This window comes from Notolepis coatsorum (assembly GCF_963971535.1).
Source record: "Notolepis coatsorum genome assembly, chromosome: 18".
NCBI classification, from domain to species: domain Eukaryota; kingdom Metazoa; phylum Chordata; class Actinopteri; order Aulopiformes; family Paralepididae; genus Notolepis; species Notolepis coatsorum.
The window spans coordinates 52,373,291-52,386,775 of NC_140182.1; the positions used below are offsets into that span (position 1 = coordinate 52,373,291).

General features: G+C 45.7%; 1 protein-coding gene across 1 annotated transcript in view; it reads left to right on the top strand.

Moving 5' to 3' along the window:
* The window catches only part of gramd2ab (GRAM domain containing 2Ab), a 164,273-nt gene that overhangs the window by 96,549 nt on the left and 54,239 nt on the right, over positions 1 to 13,485 (top strand). Inside the window, exons 4-6 of the mRNA XM_084334767.1 lie at positions 3,700 to 3,772; positions 4,823 to 4,926; positions 11,302 to 11,400. Of these exons, the coding sequence (XP_084190893.1) occupies positions 3,700 to 3,772; positions 4,823 to 4,926; positions 11,302 to 11,400 (276 nt within the window). The remainder of the gene's footprint in view (positions 1 to 3,699; positions 3,773 to 4,822; positions 4,927 to 11,301; positions 11,401 to 13,485) is intronic.

Here is a 13,485-nt window from a genome sequence, read left to right on the forward strand (position 1 = left end):
TTGTTCACTTACAAGTGTAGCCTCTGGGCTATTCATGTGTATGTCATGAATAAAAGATTAAACTGGACTTGAAGAAGTCTTTATTCGTAGCACACATTGCAACATAGTCATGCAGCGAACACACATGCATGATGGGAAACACATACTGTAGGAACACATGCATTTATAAAAAATAAAAAAATTGGGGTCACCGATGAAATTTCCTCTCTGCGCTTGACCCATCCTGTCATCCTTCCCCCCAAGGGCAGACATGGGTTGTGGCGTGGGGCCGCACCCGGGGACCAATCAAAGTGCTCCTGTCCGTCTTCGTCACGGACACAACAGCTTTGGCGATCTGTTCTGCGTGTTTTTCCATTGGGTTTATCTCCTTTTTCTAGAGGACAAAACCTTGTGAGCACGGGGAGAACATGCAAACTCCACACAGAAACGCAGGACCTTCTTGCTGTGAGGCAACAGCGTTAACCACTACACCACCGTGCAGCTAGATTAATAAATGTAATGGAAGTGGTGGCAATAATCAAATAATCTGGATGAAATCATCACTTTATTCGTCTGATTCAGATGACGCTAATGCCCCATTTTAACGGACACACCTTTGTAGACCACGTCCTTCAAAGGATACAATCCCTGAATTGAGACACAGCTTTAGTCTTGTTTTACCTCCGCCAGGGCAGAGTAATCGGTTATGTAATCGGTCATAACCAATTAAGTCCTGTGAATGCAATATGTAAGTAGTAATGAGTGTGCTGGAGCTTAAAGGACTGTATATAAATTGCACCTTAGGGGGTTGGTCGGATGCCTTAATTGCCAAACTAATTGTACCAAATTACACAACTGAGTAAACTTTCACCTAGACTAGAAAGAGCGAGGAAACTGTTGAATCATAATGCCATTTTATATAAACAAGGGGGAAAAACATACATACAAATATTCTTATTACTTTATACAATTCCTAATTAAAATACTATAGCTAAATTTAGATGGGCGCCCAAATGGTTCTACTAAAGTGTTCTGGCCAACGTTGCCGCGGTTACCGTTGCAGCAGAGGAACAATTCCCTCTGCCGGATGAGAGAGGTGGAGAGAGTTAGTAATCTGTAGCGAGGAGTAGTCGACCACTGCGTGGTGATGAAGGCGGAAAGACGCTGCCCGGTCCGATTGGCGCTACCAGTCTGCTCCTGCAGACCAGATGCCCCGCCGTTGGGTATCCGAGTGTCTCCCTCCGCTCAGTAGTGAGCATGCAGACAGCCAGACTAAAGACACGCTGTCCGCCTCTGTACAACAGGCTAGTGCTAGCGGCTGCTGAGCTAGCACATGACTGGTTGTGTGCCTTCGGCACAGACCCTAGCTAAATGTCCTCCGGTCTGTGCTATATCGTCCGATATGTCCAGTACAGAGCAGCTAGCAACGCATGTGCAACGGGCTACGTTAGATATTAGCTCCGAGCTAGCTAGCTTCTGCTAACTGCTAATGATAACTGGAAATACGATAGTTAGCTGTAATCCGCTAATCACTGACGTTTACTAAACATCTAATTAGCTAACTACTAAAACTCACACTCTCTTGGTGGAATAATGTCCGCGTGGTAAGCAGCTTTACATCCCTGGTCAAAATGTACGTGACCTTAACGTTGGATGCATTTCTCTTTCTCTATACAAGTCTGGGCAAGTTCAACGATACAGGAAGTGACGCACGATAACTAAACACTTCCACCTCGGCCCAGTAGATGGCAGCACTTTCACACAACATGAGATTCCAACAGCAGGCAGACGGTGTAAACAGTATGTGGAAAATAATAACTGAGCTCCCACATATTAAACAGGTCTAATGAACTTAGAGGGGGGAATCTTAGGTCTATTTCTACATAACTGCAGACCCTTCAGCACAATGAGTAAGCAAAGTAATGGCCAGATTGCCATACATTTGCTGTTCATATTCATGCCTCCCAAGAGGAAGAAATTATTGATTTTGGTGACCCCTAGCCTGACATGTCAGACCAATGGAACACAAGGCAAGCTAGCTCCGTATGGGTCTGAATATGGCAGAGAAGTAAGTTTTTTTTTTTTTATCCACTTTTTCTCCCATTTTCAATTTTTCTCCCATCCCAATTTCATATCGTCCAATTCAACCCTCCCCTATCTCAAACGCTGTTTCATGCCTCCCACAAGCCGGCTGCAATGTGGACTAAGTCATACATAGCACGAGTCCCCTACGATACTCGAGGTAGCAGCCGTCGCATCTTTTCACCTGCGTGGCGCGATCTTTCAGCGGCAGGGGTCTGCGCTTTGGAGGGACGCCGCCCCAGTCGCTTCCTGATTCTACTGCGCAGGCGCACCAACCGACCTGTAGGAGTCGCTGTCCACAACGTCCGATCCCCACCCATCAGTTTCCCACCCCCTAATACTGCCAATGTGTATTAGTACGGACGACCAGCTAAACTGAAAGCAATGTGGAGAGCTGGGCTTGAACCCAGCGTCTCCAGCATTGGAGGTGAGCGCCGTGCCCACTGCACCACCTAGCCGCCCTAGAGAAGTAAGGTTTTGAAGTTTTGCTCAATGCACGCAAGACTTGTTTATAGTGGGGAGTGCTATTGGCTAGTACTACTCTTTCCCACTTGTAATCCCAATGTGATTACAGCACCAGGAATTCAGGGGATAACAGACAGGACACCACGGGATGAGAGACAAGACACCACCACATCTCCATGGTAATTTACTTCATCGACAGGTTGCACAGCTAGGTTGCATAGTGTTTCATTGGTCTGACAGATCAGGCTAGATGACCCCTTGACCTTTCCTCTAGTGCCCCAATCAGGCCAAACATTTCAAACGAAGGTATCTCCTGACCCATTAGTCGTATAATCACAACACAATATCTGCTGTCAATATTCATGAGTCCTAGAGGGAGAACCCAAACGACCTTTCCTCTATGCCACCAACCTCTTAGGTCTGCAGATGCCAACCTTCTAACACCTCCCACGACCAAGCTCCGGACCTGGGGCGACAGGGCCTTTGCTGCTGCTGCCCCCTCCCTCTGGAATGCCCTCCCCAGCCATATCCGTGATGCAAACACCCTGACATCTTTTAAATCAGCCCTCAAAACTCACCTTTTCAATCTTGCTTTTGACCTCTAATTCTGTCGGTGTTATTTTATTTTTGTCATGTATTATTTTTGTTCTGTTTTTTGTTTTGCCATAGTTTGTCTCTCCTGCCCATGTAAAGCGTCTTTGAGCACCTGGAAAAGCGCTATATAAAATAGATGTATTATTATTATTATTATTATTATTATTATTATTATTATTATTATTATTATTATTATTATTATTATTATTATTATTATTATTATATGGATTAAATAGCCTGGGTCTGTTGAGACTGGCAATATTTGCAACTATTGTTTCTGTCATCTGTCCAGTAAAATGCTGCATGTGAAAGTAACAGCAACATGATATTGTTAAGCCATGGCAGAGATCGGCACTCTACTGATTGCATTCCTCTAGTTTGTTTCTGTGTTTCCGTTTTTGTGAATGTAGAGAAAGGGTATTGTTTGTTCTTTAAAATCACATGCCTAATGAGAGGCAAGCATCTCATTTTGTAAGGGGGTGCTGTGTATGTGCCCATGTGGTTGTAAGTGCACATCACACAGTCACTTGTTCACCTACCAGCTCATGCATTCCCTCCCACCTTCCTCTCCTTCCACAGACTGTCAGCAAGTACAACTCTCAGTACCACAAACTTTTCCAGACCGTGCCGAAAGAGGAGATCCTCATGAAAGGTGAGGAGCGCCTGGAGGAGTTATATTTCTAAAGCACACTAGCTGGGAGGTGAGGGAAGCAGGCTTGTGATTGAAACAGAAAGGTGATAAATCTAGGTGGGGTAAGTAAACAACCCCTCCCTAATCAATGTGCCCGAGAGCAAAGCACTGCAGGGCTTCAGACTGCAACCTATTTAATAATAATAATACTAAATTTTATTTGTCAATGTATTCAAAGACACTTTAAAGTACAAAGAGATCAATATAAACATTCAGCAATGCTATCTGATATAAATATGGATAGATAAGAATTGGATACAATCAGAAGAGACTACAAATGACAAGGGACAGAACAATGGAACAGAGAGAGGAGGAAGAAGCTCTGAGTTCAAAGTCGTCTTGATGTTAGGAGTCCTGGATGTTTTGGGGGAGGGTGTTCCAGAGGGAGGGAGACAGCCCAGGTTCAGCACTGGGGGGAGTATGGGACATGTTATGATGGAGGAGGAGGTGGGAAAGATAAGAGGGTACCAGGTTGTGGAGGGTTTTGTAGGTGAAGAGCATCACTTTGAACTGTACGTGTTGTTTAATATGAAGCCAGTGGAGGTTCTGGAGGACAGGAGTGATCTCCGGTACGGGAGTGGGTAGGCAGGCAGGCGGCAGAGTTCTGAACATATTGCAGTTTATTGAGCATTTTGGTGGATGTGGATCAAGTCTTGAGGTGTTGACGCCATGAATGAGCTGCAGAGAATGAGGGAGACGGGGTTCAAAGGAGAGGGTAGGGTTGAAGATGGCACCAAGGTTAAGGATACACAGAGGTCTGCTCTCTACTGAGTGCATTATTCTAGTAGTGATTGTGTTTTAAATACTGTTGTGCCAAAGCCTCACAACAAATTTCTTTGAAAAGTCATAACTTGTCCAATTGATATGAGACCTTGGTCTACAACTATACCTGTATATAATTTCCTAGAGATAATGGCTACAGTTCTGGGGCACATGTCAAGGCAGCAGTAGTTGGTAGGAATGGGTGATGTTATATTGATCACAAACAATGTGCTTGTTTGCTTTTCTCAGTGTATTCCTGTGCTCTCCTCCGAGACATCCTCCTGCAGGGGCGCCTCTACATTTCCAGGAACTGGCTGTGTTTCTATGCCAACCTCTTTGGCAAGGACATCAAGGTGTGTTTTAACCCATCCATCTGTCTATCTGCCCATCCATCCATTAGTCTAATTGTCTAAAGCGGGAGAGTGAGCGAGGGAGTGATGGTGAGAGTCAGCGGTGAGGGATTGATGGTGAGAGAGTAATGGTGAAGGTGAGAGAGTGATGGTGAGAGTCAGCAATGAGGTGAGTGATGGTGAGAGACTGATGGTGAGAGAGTGATGTTGAGAGAGTGATGGTGAGGTGAGTGATGTTGAGAGAGTGATGGTGAGAGTCAGTCGTGAGGTGAGTCAGTCGTGAGGTGAGTGATGGTGAGAGACTGATGGTGAGAGACTGATAGTGAGGTGAGTGATGGTTGAGAGAGTGATGGTGAGGTGAGTGATGGTTGAGAGAGTGATGGTGAGTGAGGTTGTGATGGTGAGGTTGTGTTTGTGTGTTTTATTACAGCTCTATTATAGCACTTTCTGTTTACTTTCAAACACAACAAGCTACTTTCTCTGTGGAGGTTGTTATTGTTGAATGGGTGTAGCTACTTTCTCTGTGGAGGTTGTTATTATTGAGTGGGTGTAGCTACTTTCTCTGTGGAGGTTGTTATTATTGAATGGGTGTAGCTACTTTCTCTGTGGAGGTTATTATTGTTGAGTGGGTGTAGCTACTTTCTCACTCTACTGTAGCTGTTAGGGTTTGTAACCGACCCCAAGCGCAACGGCACAGAGAGAGTTGTTTCAGAGTTAGCCAAAAACAAGGGCGTGTTTATTCACAGAGTCACAAGATTGAATTAGGTGGAGAACAGAACAAACGGGGAATCCGGCATGTGAAGAATGTTTGCGGCTCTGCAGATTCTCCCAGAAGGTGATGGTGAGGAATTTGCCTGTGACGTCTGAGCCGCTCTGCAGATCCCCCCAGCATACACTCCAGGTGGAAGCGGAGAGAGAGAGAGAAATCCCAGTTAGCTCAGCGCACAATAGAAACAGAGAGGTGACTGATCCAAACTGGACTTACTGAAAACCTCCATGAGGTCGTGGTACTCGGGGGGTATGGTCGAGAGGTCCGGAGGCGGCTCACCAACGGATCTCCGGGGCGGGGGACAGGACGCCGCCTGAAGACACTGGGCATGACAGGAGGAGCTCCAACCCTTGATGGTACTGGAGGACCAGGCGATGTGGGGCTCGTGCAGCGCGAGCCAGGGCCGGCCCAGGACTACTGGGACAAGAGGGGATCTGGTGCAGGGTTTCCGTTAGAATTTTTTTTTGCAGGTCTGAGTGTCCGGTAGATTTCAATCTACCGGACAAATGGGATAAATTCCGGTCAGAGTTTATTGAGCTTAAAAACAATTGATATGCCTATATAAAGAATGACATCATCAAGGCATTTATAATATTTTAACTTAAAACTAGGCTACTTTTGCGTATATACAGTCATTAATATATTCCAAATAAAATAAGTCCCTCGAGACTTCGTGCTGCTGCCGACTTGAGGTGTCGGTGGGCAGTCTGCCCGACCTTAATAAACAGCAGTCTGTTATAATCACATTTTTATGAGCTAACGAATTCCGTTATATTGGACATTTATATTAATTATATCAAGCGAAGAACTGAACATTATCGTGGGTTTGCGTGATTTATATCTCCACCTCCCAACGACTTGGTGCTGGTCATAATGTCCGGTGAAAATAATTCCCTCTAAACACAATTTGATTATTTGAATTGTATTAAAATAGGCTAAAATTAAATAGCCTATGCGATGAACGAAACAATTATTTGTTTCATCGTTGCTTCACCAAGCAGCCGGTCTAATAATGACATTCTGTTGTCAGCGCGAGCTGGCTGCTGATATATTTACGTGAAGCATGGAGCAGCAGTGTTTTTAGGTCCGGTCTGGAAACCGCTCAGCAGCGCCCCCACCCAACAGCTGAATTGCCAATGGCTGAATTGGAGTACTGCACCCTGCCGGCCGGCAGATGGATGCTTCTCGCAAATATATCAGCAGCCAGCTCGCGCTGACAAGACAATGTCATTATTAGACCGGCTGCTTAATGATTGTTTGTTTCGTTCATCGCATAGGCTATTTAATTTTAGCCTATTTTAATACAATTCAAATAATCTAATTGTGTTTAGAGGGAATTATTTTCACCGGACATTATGACCGGAGAGATTAAATATGTCGGACTTCAACAGATTTTGCCGGTCAAAAACCGGTAATTACCGGCTAACGGAAACGCTGATCTGGTGATAAGGAACTGGAGTCTCTCAACGTGGTTACCAGCAATGGTGAGCAGGACAGGGCAGGTGCGTTGAGTGATGTCAGCCAGGCGGTGTTGGTCCAATGCGAATACCTCCAATGGCCTCACTAGGTCCTCAAGTGGAATGTTGGCCCGGGTAGCAAACTCGAAGTCTAGGAAACTCTCGTCTGCCCCCGAGTCAATGAGTGCCTCCACCGTGGCCCGTTGGTCCGCCCAGGCCAGGGTGACGCTCATCAGATGGCCAGGTGGTGCACGGCTCTGGGAACGAGAAAAACGGCTCACCAGGATCTTCCGGGGTCCCGGGCGAGCCTGGGCCCTCATTCATCAACGTGTTCTACGCACAGATTTGTGCTTACCCTGTGCGTACGATCATTTCTAAGCAAAGAGTGGGATTCATCAATTTCAACTTGAACTTGACTCCGTGCTTACGTCTACGCACAGGTCAGAGCACACTTAGCTGACGCCCAGTGGTAGAATATCGTTACTACGGCATAAGCACTCCTCAGTTCTGCATTAGTTTCAAGGCGGAAATAAGCTTCCGTGCATTAGTGTTCAACTTCTGTATGACCCGTAATTCATTATAGTTCATTGTAAAATAGCGACAGTAGTGTAATTATAACGGGCTCACACGCGAACAAGAGGTTGGCCTGCTTGTTTGGCACGGGGGGGCAGACGCAAAACACCAACCTCCAAACGCGATTAGATATTGTTTCAAATAAAAAGCTAATTATTTTGTGTGTCATGTTTCCAAATAAGATTGGTCACGAAATGCTTTCTACTTCAATTTGTTGGTTAGAATAGATGACCTCCGTTGAAACTTCACTGAGACTAACAGTCTATTTGTGAGCTCCCGCACAGATGTGATGATAATAATAATAACAATAATAATAATAGCTTCATTTTATATAGCGCCTTTCAAGAGACCCAAGGTCGCTTTACATAGATAGGGGGGGGGGGGGGAATAACAAAGTAACAAACATAGTGGACAGACACACAACATATATATATGATGATGGAATTCATTCAAGATCCTCTCCACCCTCGGGTCTTTGCCACCGGCATGGTCCATCGTGATATTGGAGATGGATCGAGCAATAGACTGTTACTGTAGCTGTCAAAGCTCCATCACAAATGCAGTTATGTGAATAGAAAGGGATTCCACTCAGTCAATGTTGCGATGCGCATTTGCCTGATACATGTTATTGCTGGATGCCGGGAGGAAGGCGATGCTGAATGTTTTCAATTCATTAAATAAAACGGATACTTTTTGCAAGGGTTTACTGACTGTCATACAAATAATCAACCAACTACATACTGTAACTTTTCAGTGCACGTTCTTATTTACATTGTGACAACAGCCTTGTGAGTTCCCGCAGTGACCCGCACACAGACATGATGGAATTCAAGTTCATGTTTGTATTGATCACATATAGGCAGGCTACACATGGCGTATCTGCTACATCATACATGGCAGTAAGATTCATTGTTCTTGTATATGCTCTCGTATTATTGTTTATATAGGCTACCCAATACTGACATCAAAATAGATTGTAGTATGCCTCTAGAAATCATATGCAGCAGGTAGAGAATTGACGGGAGATCCATCGCGATTTGGAATAAAATTGAGGAGAACTTTAATCCCTGGGTATTAATCAAACAACACGGGAAAAGGCATATTCCAGCGCGGTATTTATTAGTGTTTGCGCTGCCCAGGCAGCAATGGTTAATAGATATCATATCCGACATCACCGTAAGTGTACACGTCTGTCAGCCTGTCTCATGACACGCTTCCCTCGGCTTAGTCCATTTTTCCACATTTCATGGGTGTATTCCATTACCGTATATGGTTAATCGGGGAGTTTCTGGTATGCAAATACTTAAAACAGTGCACGAGCTCAAACGTAGGATCAAAGTCATATTCATCATGACAGGTGTGCGTAGAACCTGCGTACGCACGTGTGATGAATCCCGACTTCCCTGTGCGTACACTCATTCTAAATTCTGTGCTTACGTGTGGAAATAGAACATGTTCTACGCACACGTTGATGAATGAGGGCCCTGGTCTTTTGGCCGGGTGGGGCAGTTGGCGATACGGTGTCCCTCCCGACCGCAGTAGAGGCAAAGGCCGGACCTGAACCTCGCCTCCCGTTCAGCTTCGCTCAGATGAGAACGTCCCAGCTGCATGGGTTCCTCCTCGGGTACCGAACGGGAGGGAAAAAAACCACCAGTCGTGTTGGGAGCAGGGCGACCAGCAGTACCGTCACGAGTACGGGGGGTCCGGAGTACCTCTGGAGGCCCCTGTCGGGTTCTCTCACGTCTTCTCTCCTGGAGGCGTCCGTCGATGCGAATGGCGAGGCTGAACAGGTCCTCGAGGGACTCAGGTTCCTCACGGGTCACGAGCTGGTCCCTGACTGCGTCGTTGAGCCCCCTCATGAAGGTAAGACGAAGTGCTTGCTCGTTCCAACCGCTCTCCGTAGCCGCCAGTCTGAACTCCAGCACGTAGTCGGTAACCCCGCCGCTGCCCTGCCGGAAGGTACCCAACCGGGCTCCAGGGACCTGACCACGGGCTGGATGGTGGAAAACCCTGCGGAGCTCAGCCACGAAGTCTGGGTAGGAGAAACAGAAGTCTGCCTCCATTGCCCAGGAGGCAGTGACCCACTGGGCTGCCCGGCCTGAGAGCAAGTTAGTCATGTAGGCCACTCGGGCTCCCCTTGAAGTGAAACGACTGGGTTGATGACGAAAAACCAACTCACATTGCATGATGAATGTGGCACAATCCTCGAAGTTACCGTCGAACAGCCGTGGTTCGGAGAGACGGGGCTCCCGAGGTGCGGGATCGGGAGGCGCGGGGCCTGCCAGGGCTGCGGGTGATGCTCCGGCCAAGGCTCCTGAAGGAAGTGGGGTTACAAGCAAGGTGTTAACGGTGTCACTCAGCGTGTGTAAGTGGAGGAGAATACTAGACTGCTGGCTAGCCAGAGCGCCCAGGGACCCCTGAATAGGCAGGACCTGCTCTCGGAGTTCCTGTACAGCAGCCGCAGCCCTGTCTAGCTGTTGGCTGTGTTCCTTGGTTAACTCTATCTGGACTGCTAATGCTGTTCTGACTCTCTCTGTGTCGGCTGGGGTCGTCATGGTTGGATCGTAATGTTAGGGTTTGTAACCGACCCCAAGCGCAACGGCACAGAGAGAGTTGTTTCAGAGTTAGCCAAAAACAAGGGCGTGTTTATTCACAGAATCACAAGATTGAATTAGGTGGAGAACAGAACAAACGGGGAATCCGGCATGTGAAGAATGTTTGCGGCTCTGCAGATTCTCCCAGAAGGTGATGGTGAGGAATTTGCCTGTGACGTCTGAGCCGCTCTGCAGATCCCCCCAGCATACACTCCAGGTGGAAGCGGAGAGAGAGAGAGAAATCCCAGTTAGCTCAGCGCACAATAGAAACAGAGAGGTGACTGATCCAAACAATATATCCAAGTGACTTGATCTTCGGTGTGATACACACAGTTAGCAGTGTCCAGAGAAAAAAACAATAAGGTAATCCAACGTGTAAATCCAACAACAGGTGAGAACAGTATAACAAAAACGGGATCTCTTCGGTGTTTCACAAACACACAAAAAAGATTGATCCAAAAAAGACTGTTTCCAAAAACTCACCAGAGCGCAACGCGTAAAGCGGGCAGATAAACGAGGCGTAGCTTCGTACGGGGAATCAGGTTCTCCAACAGGGATACTTCACGAGAGTCCTGGGGAGCAACAGACAGCGACGGGAAAGAAAGGCAGATGCAGGGAATATTCAAAACGATCCAACATCGGTATTAGGGAGATCAGGGTATTTAAAGCCACGGGGCGCTAAATGACAAGCTGTGACAGCTGCGGGATGAAATTGATCATTGCTCCAGAAGCGTGTGGTGGGGAGAGCACCAATCAACACAGCATCTTACAGGAAAGAAGCGTGAGGCGCGGAATGCAATTAATTAACAAAATACCTTAAAGGAACGGAGCGAGTGGGTGGGGAGCGGACAAAACCTCACAGTAGCTGTCAGTGTGCAAGGTTGACAAGTGTGGAAATGCTTCAACAGTGTGTACTGTTATAATTGTCTTGTAATTTATCAGTATAATTACCCATGATTCAGTTTTTATTTCTATTCATTCCTAGGTGGCCATACCAGTAGTTTCGGTTCGACTGGTGAAAAAGCACAAGACAGCAGGCTTGGTGCCCAATGGACTGGCCATAACCACTGACACCAGCCAGAAGGTACAACACACCACACTCCTTCTCCAGCTTGTTAGTAAAGCTAATGTAGTATCAGCACTGGTGTTTACACAATACTAACTCAAAGAGGAACATGCAAGAAGCTAGCTGAGCTAACAGCAGGATTTGCTGCTCAAAAAGTCAGTGGAAATTTACAGATGACATCACATTAATTTGCATTACTGGATGCCCACACATCAGACCGGCATTGTGTCATCAACATAATAATAATAATAATAATAATAATAATAATAATAATAATAATAATAATAATAATAATAATAATAATAATAATAACTTTATTTGTATAGCACTTTTCATACAGAGGTTGCAGTTCAAAGTGCTTCACAACAGTAAAAAATACAGGCATAAGCGAGCATAAAAAGATAGACAGGTAGAATCACAGTGTTTCACATTAGGATCTAGCATCCCAATAGGCTCTCCGCTTACAGTTTTCAGTAACACAAATAGTGAAAATAGTTTAAAATGATTCAGTTTAAAAATAGTAAAAAAAAAAAAGGAGATCGTTTCCGGTGATGACGTCAGTGTGAGAGAGACGCTTCTGCTGTTCTCCCCAAACCCCACCGAGAAAATGTTAGTTTAAACACTACTTATAGTCAACAAAGTTTTAATCCATGGTAGAGTTGAAGTAACCCTAATAATGTCAACCAACGAGGAAAAGAAGAAGAAAGGACAAGGACGCGCCACAATTGAAACTCGCTCAGCGACAAACAAACAGGACGACGCCGACGTTGAACTTGAACCTGGCGCTGCGGGTGGCTGCGACGAGGAAAGTAAATGGGAAAACATCGCTGCCCGTGTGGTTCGCGATGTGACTGAAAAGTTAAGTGCCCTGATGGACCTAAAGCTTACTGCCCTGACTGCAACACTGGAGGGCTTTAATAGCCGACTGTCAGACAATACCAAACGCATTACAGAGGCGGAATCCCGCATCTCAGCGGCCGAGGACAACTCATCAACAATAGAAAACAGACTGAAAAAGCTGGAAAAAACAGTGACGACTTTGCAACAGCGGGCGGAAGATGCCGACAATCAAAGCCGACGTGAAAGCGTTTGTATTATGGGTTTGAAAGAGGGGACAGAGGGCACACAACCTGTTAAATTCTTCGAGACCTGGCTTCCAACTCTGCTTAATATCGATACAGAAAAAGGCAGTGTGAAGATTGACAGGTGTCGCAGGGCTGCAGGAAACATCCAGCCTGATAAAACCAGACCTGTGGTCATAAAATTTCAAACCATGCGAGATGCACAACGAATTATGACAGCAGCACGGGCGAAAGGCGTACTGAACTACGAGGGCAATAAACTTCTGATCAGACCAGACATCTCCTATCAGACCAGGATGGAAAGACGTAAATACAACACCGTGTGTGATCAGCTCATCAAAAAAGGGATACGATTTAAAATGCGCTTCCCTTCGAGACTAACCATTACACACAACGGCGAGGACCACTCTTTCAAGACCCCACAAGAAGCGGAAGACTTTCTGAAAGAAGGGGATTAAAGGTACTGCCCACCCAACACATATCGGACTGATGGAATGCGCTCATGCAGAACGGACTGAGATCTCTCTCTCTCTCTCTCTCTCTCTCTCTCTCTCTCTCTCTCTCTCTCTCTCTCTCTCTTCTCTCTCTCTCTCTCTCTCTCTCTCTCTCTCTCTCTCTCTCGTTTTGTTGCTTTTTTTTTTTTTTTTTTTTTCTTTTTTTCCTCCCCATTTTTTTTACTGGCTCACTTCACATTATACTGGTATAGGTTATTAATTATTATGTATTAAAAGACTAGTTTTTATGATTGAAATGTCCAGCTTTGATTTCAGACACAAATATTGGGGCTCCCCCCAACCCCCACAATGAGTTGGAATGGAGTAGTCCGGATAAAACTATGGCAAGCATATCTATAACCTATGGAGTGCTACAGTAGTTCATGGTTAGGATGATATTTTTTTTATAGTCACCGTAATCTCCCGGGCTCTCCCCACATTTCTTCTTTTTTTTTTCTTTTTTTTTAATTTAATTTGTATCACTTTATCTGATATGGGCTATACAGTTTCATGATATGCTTTAGTCA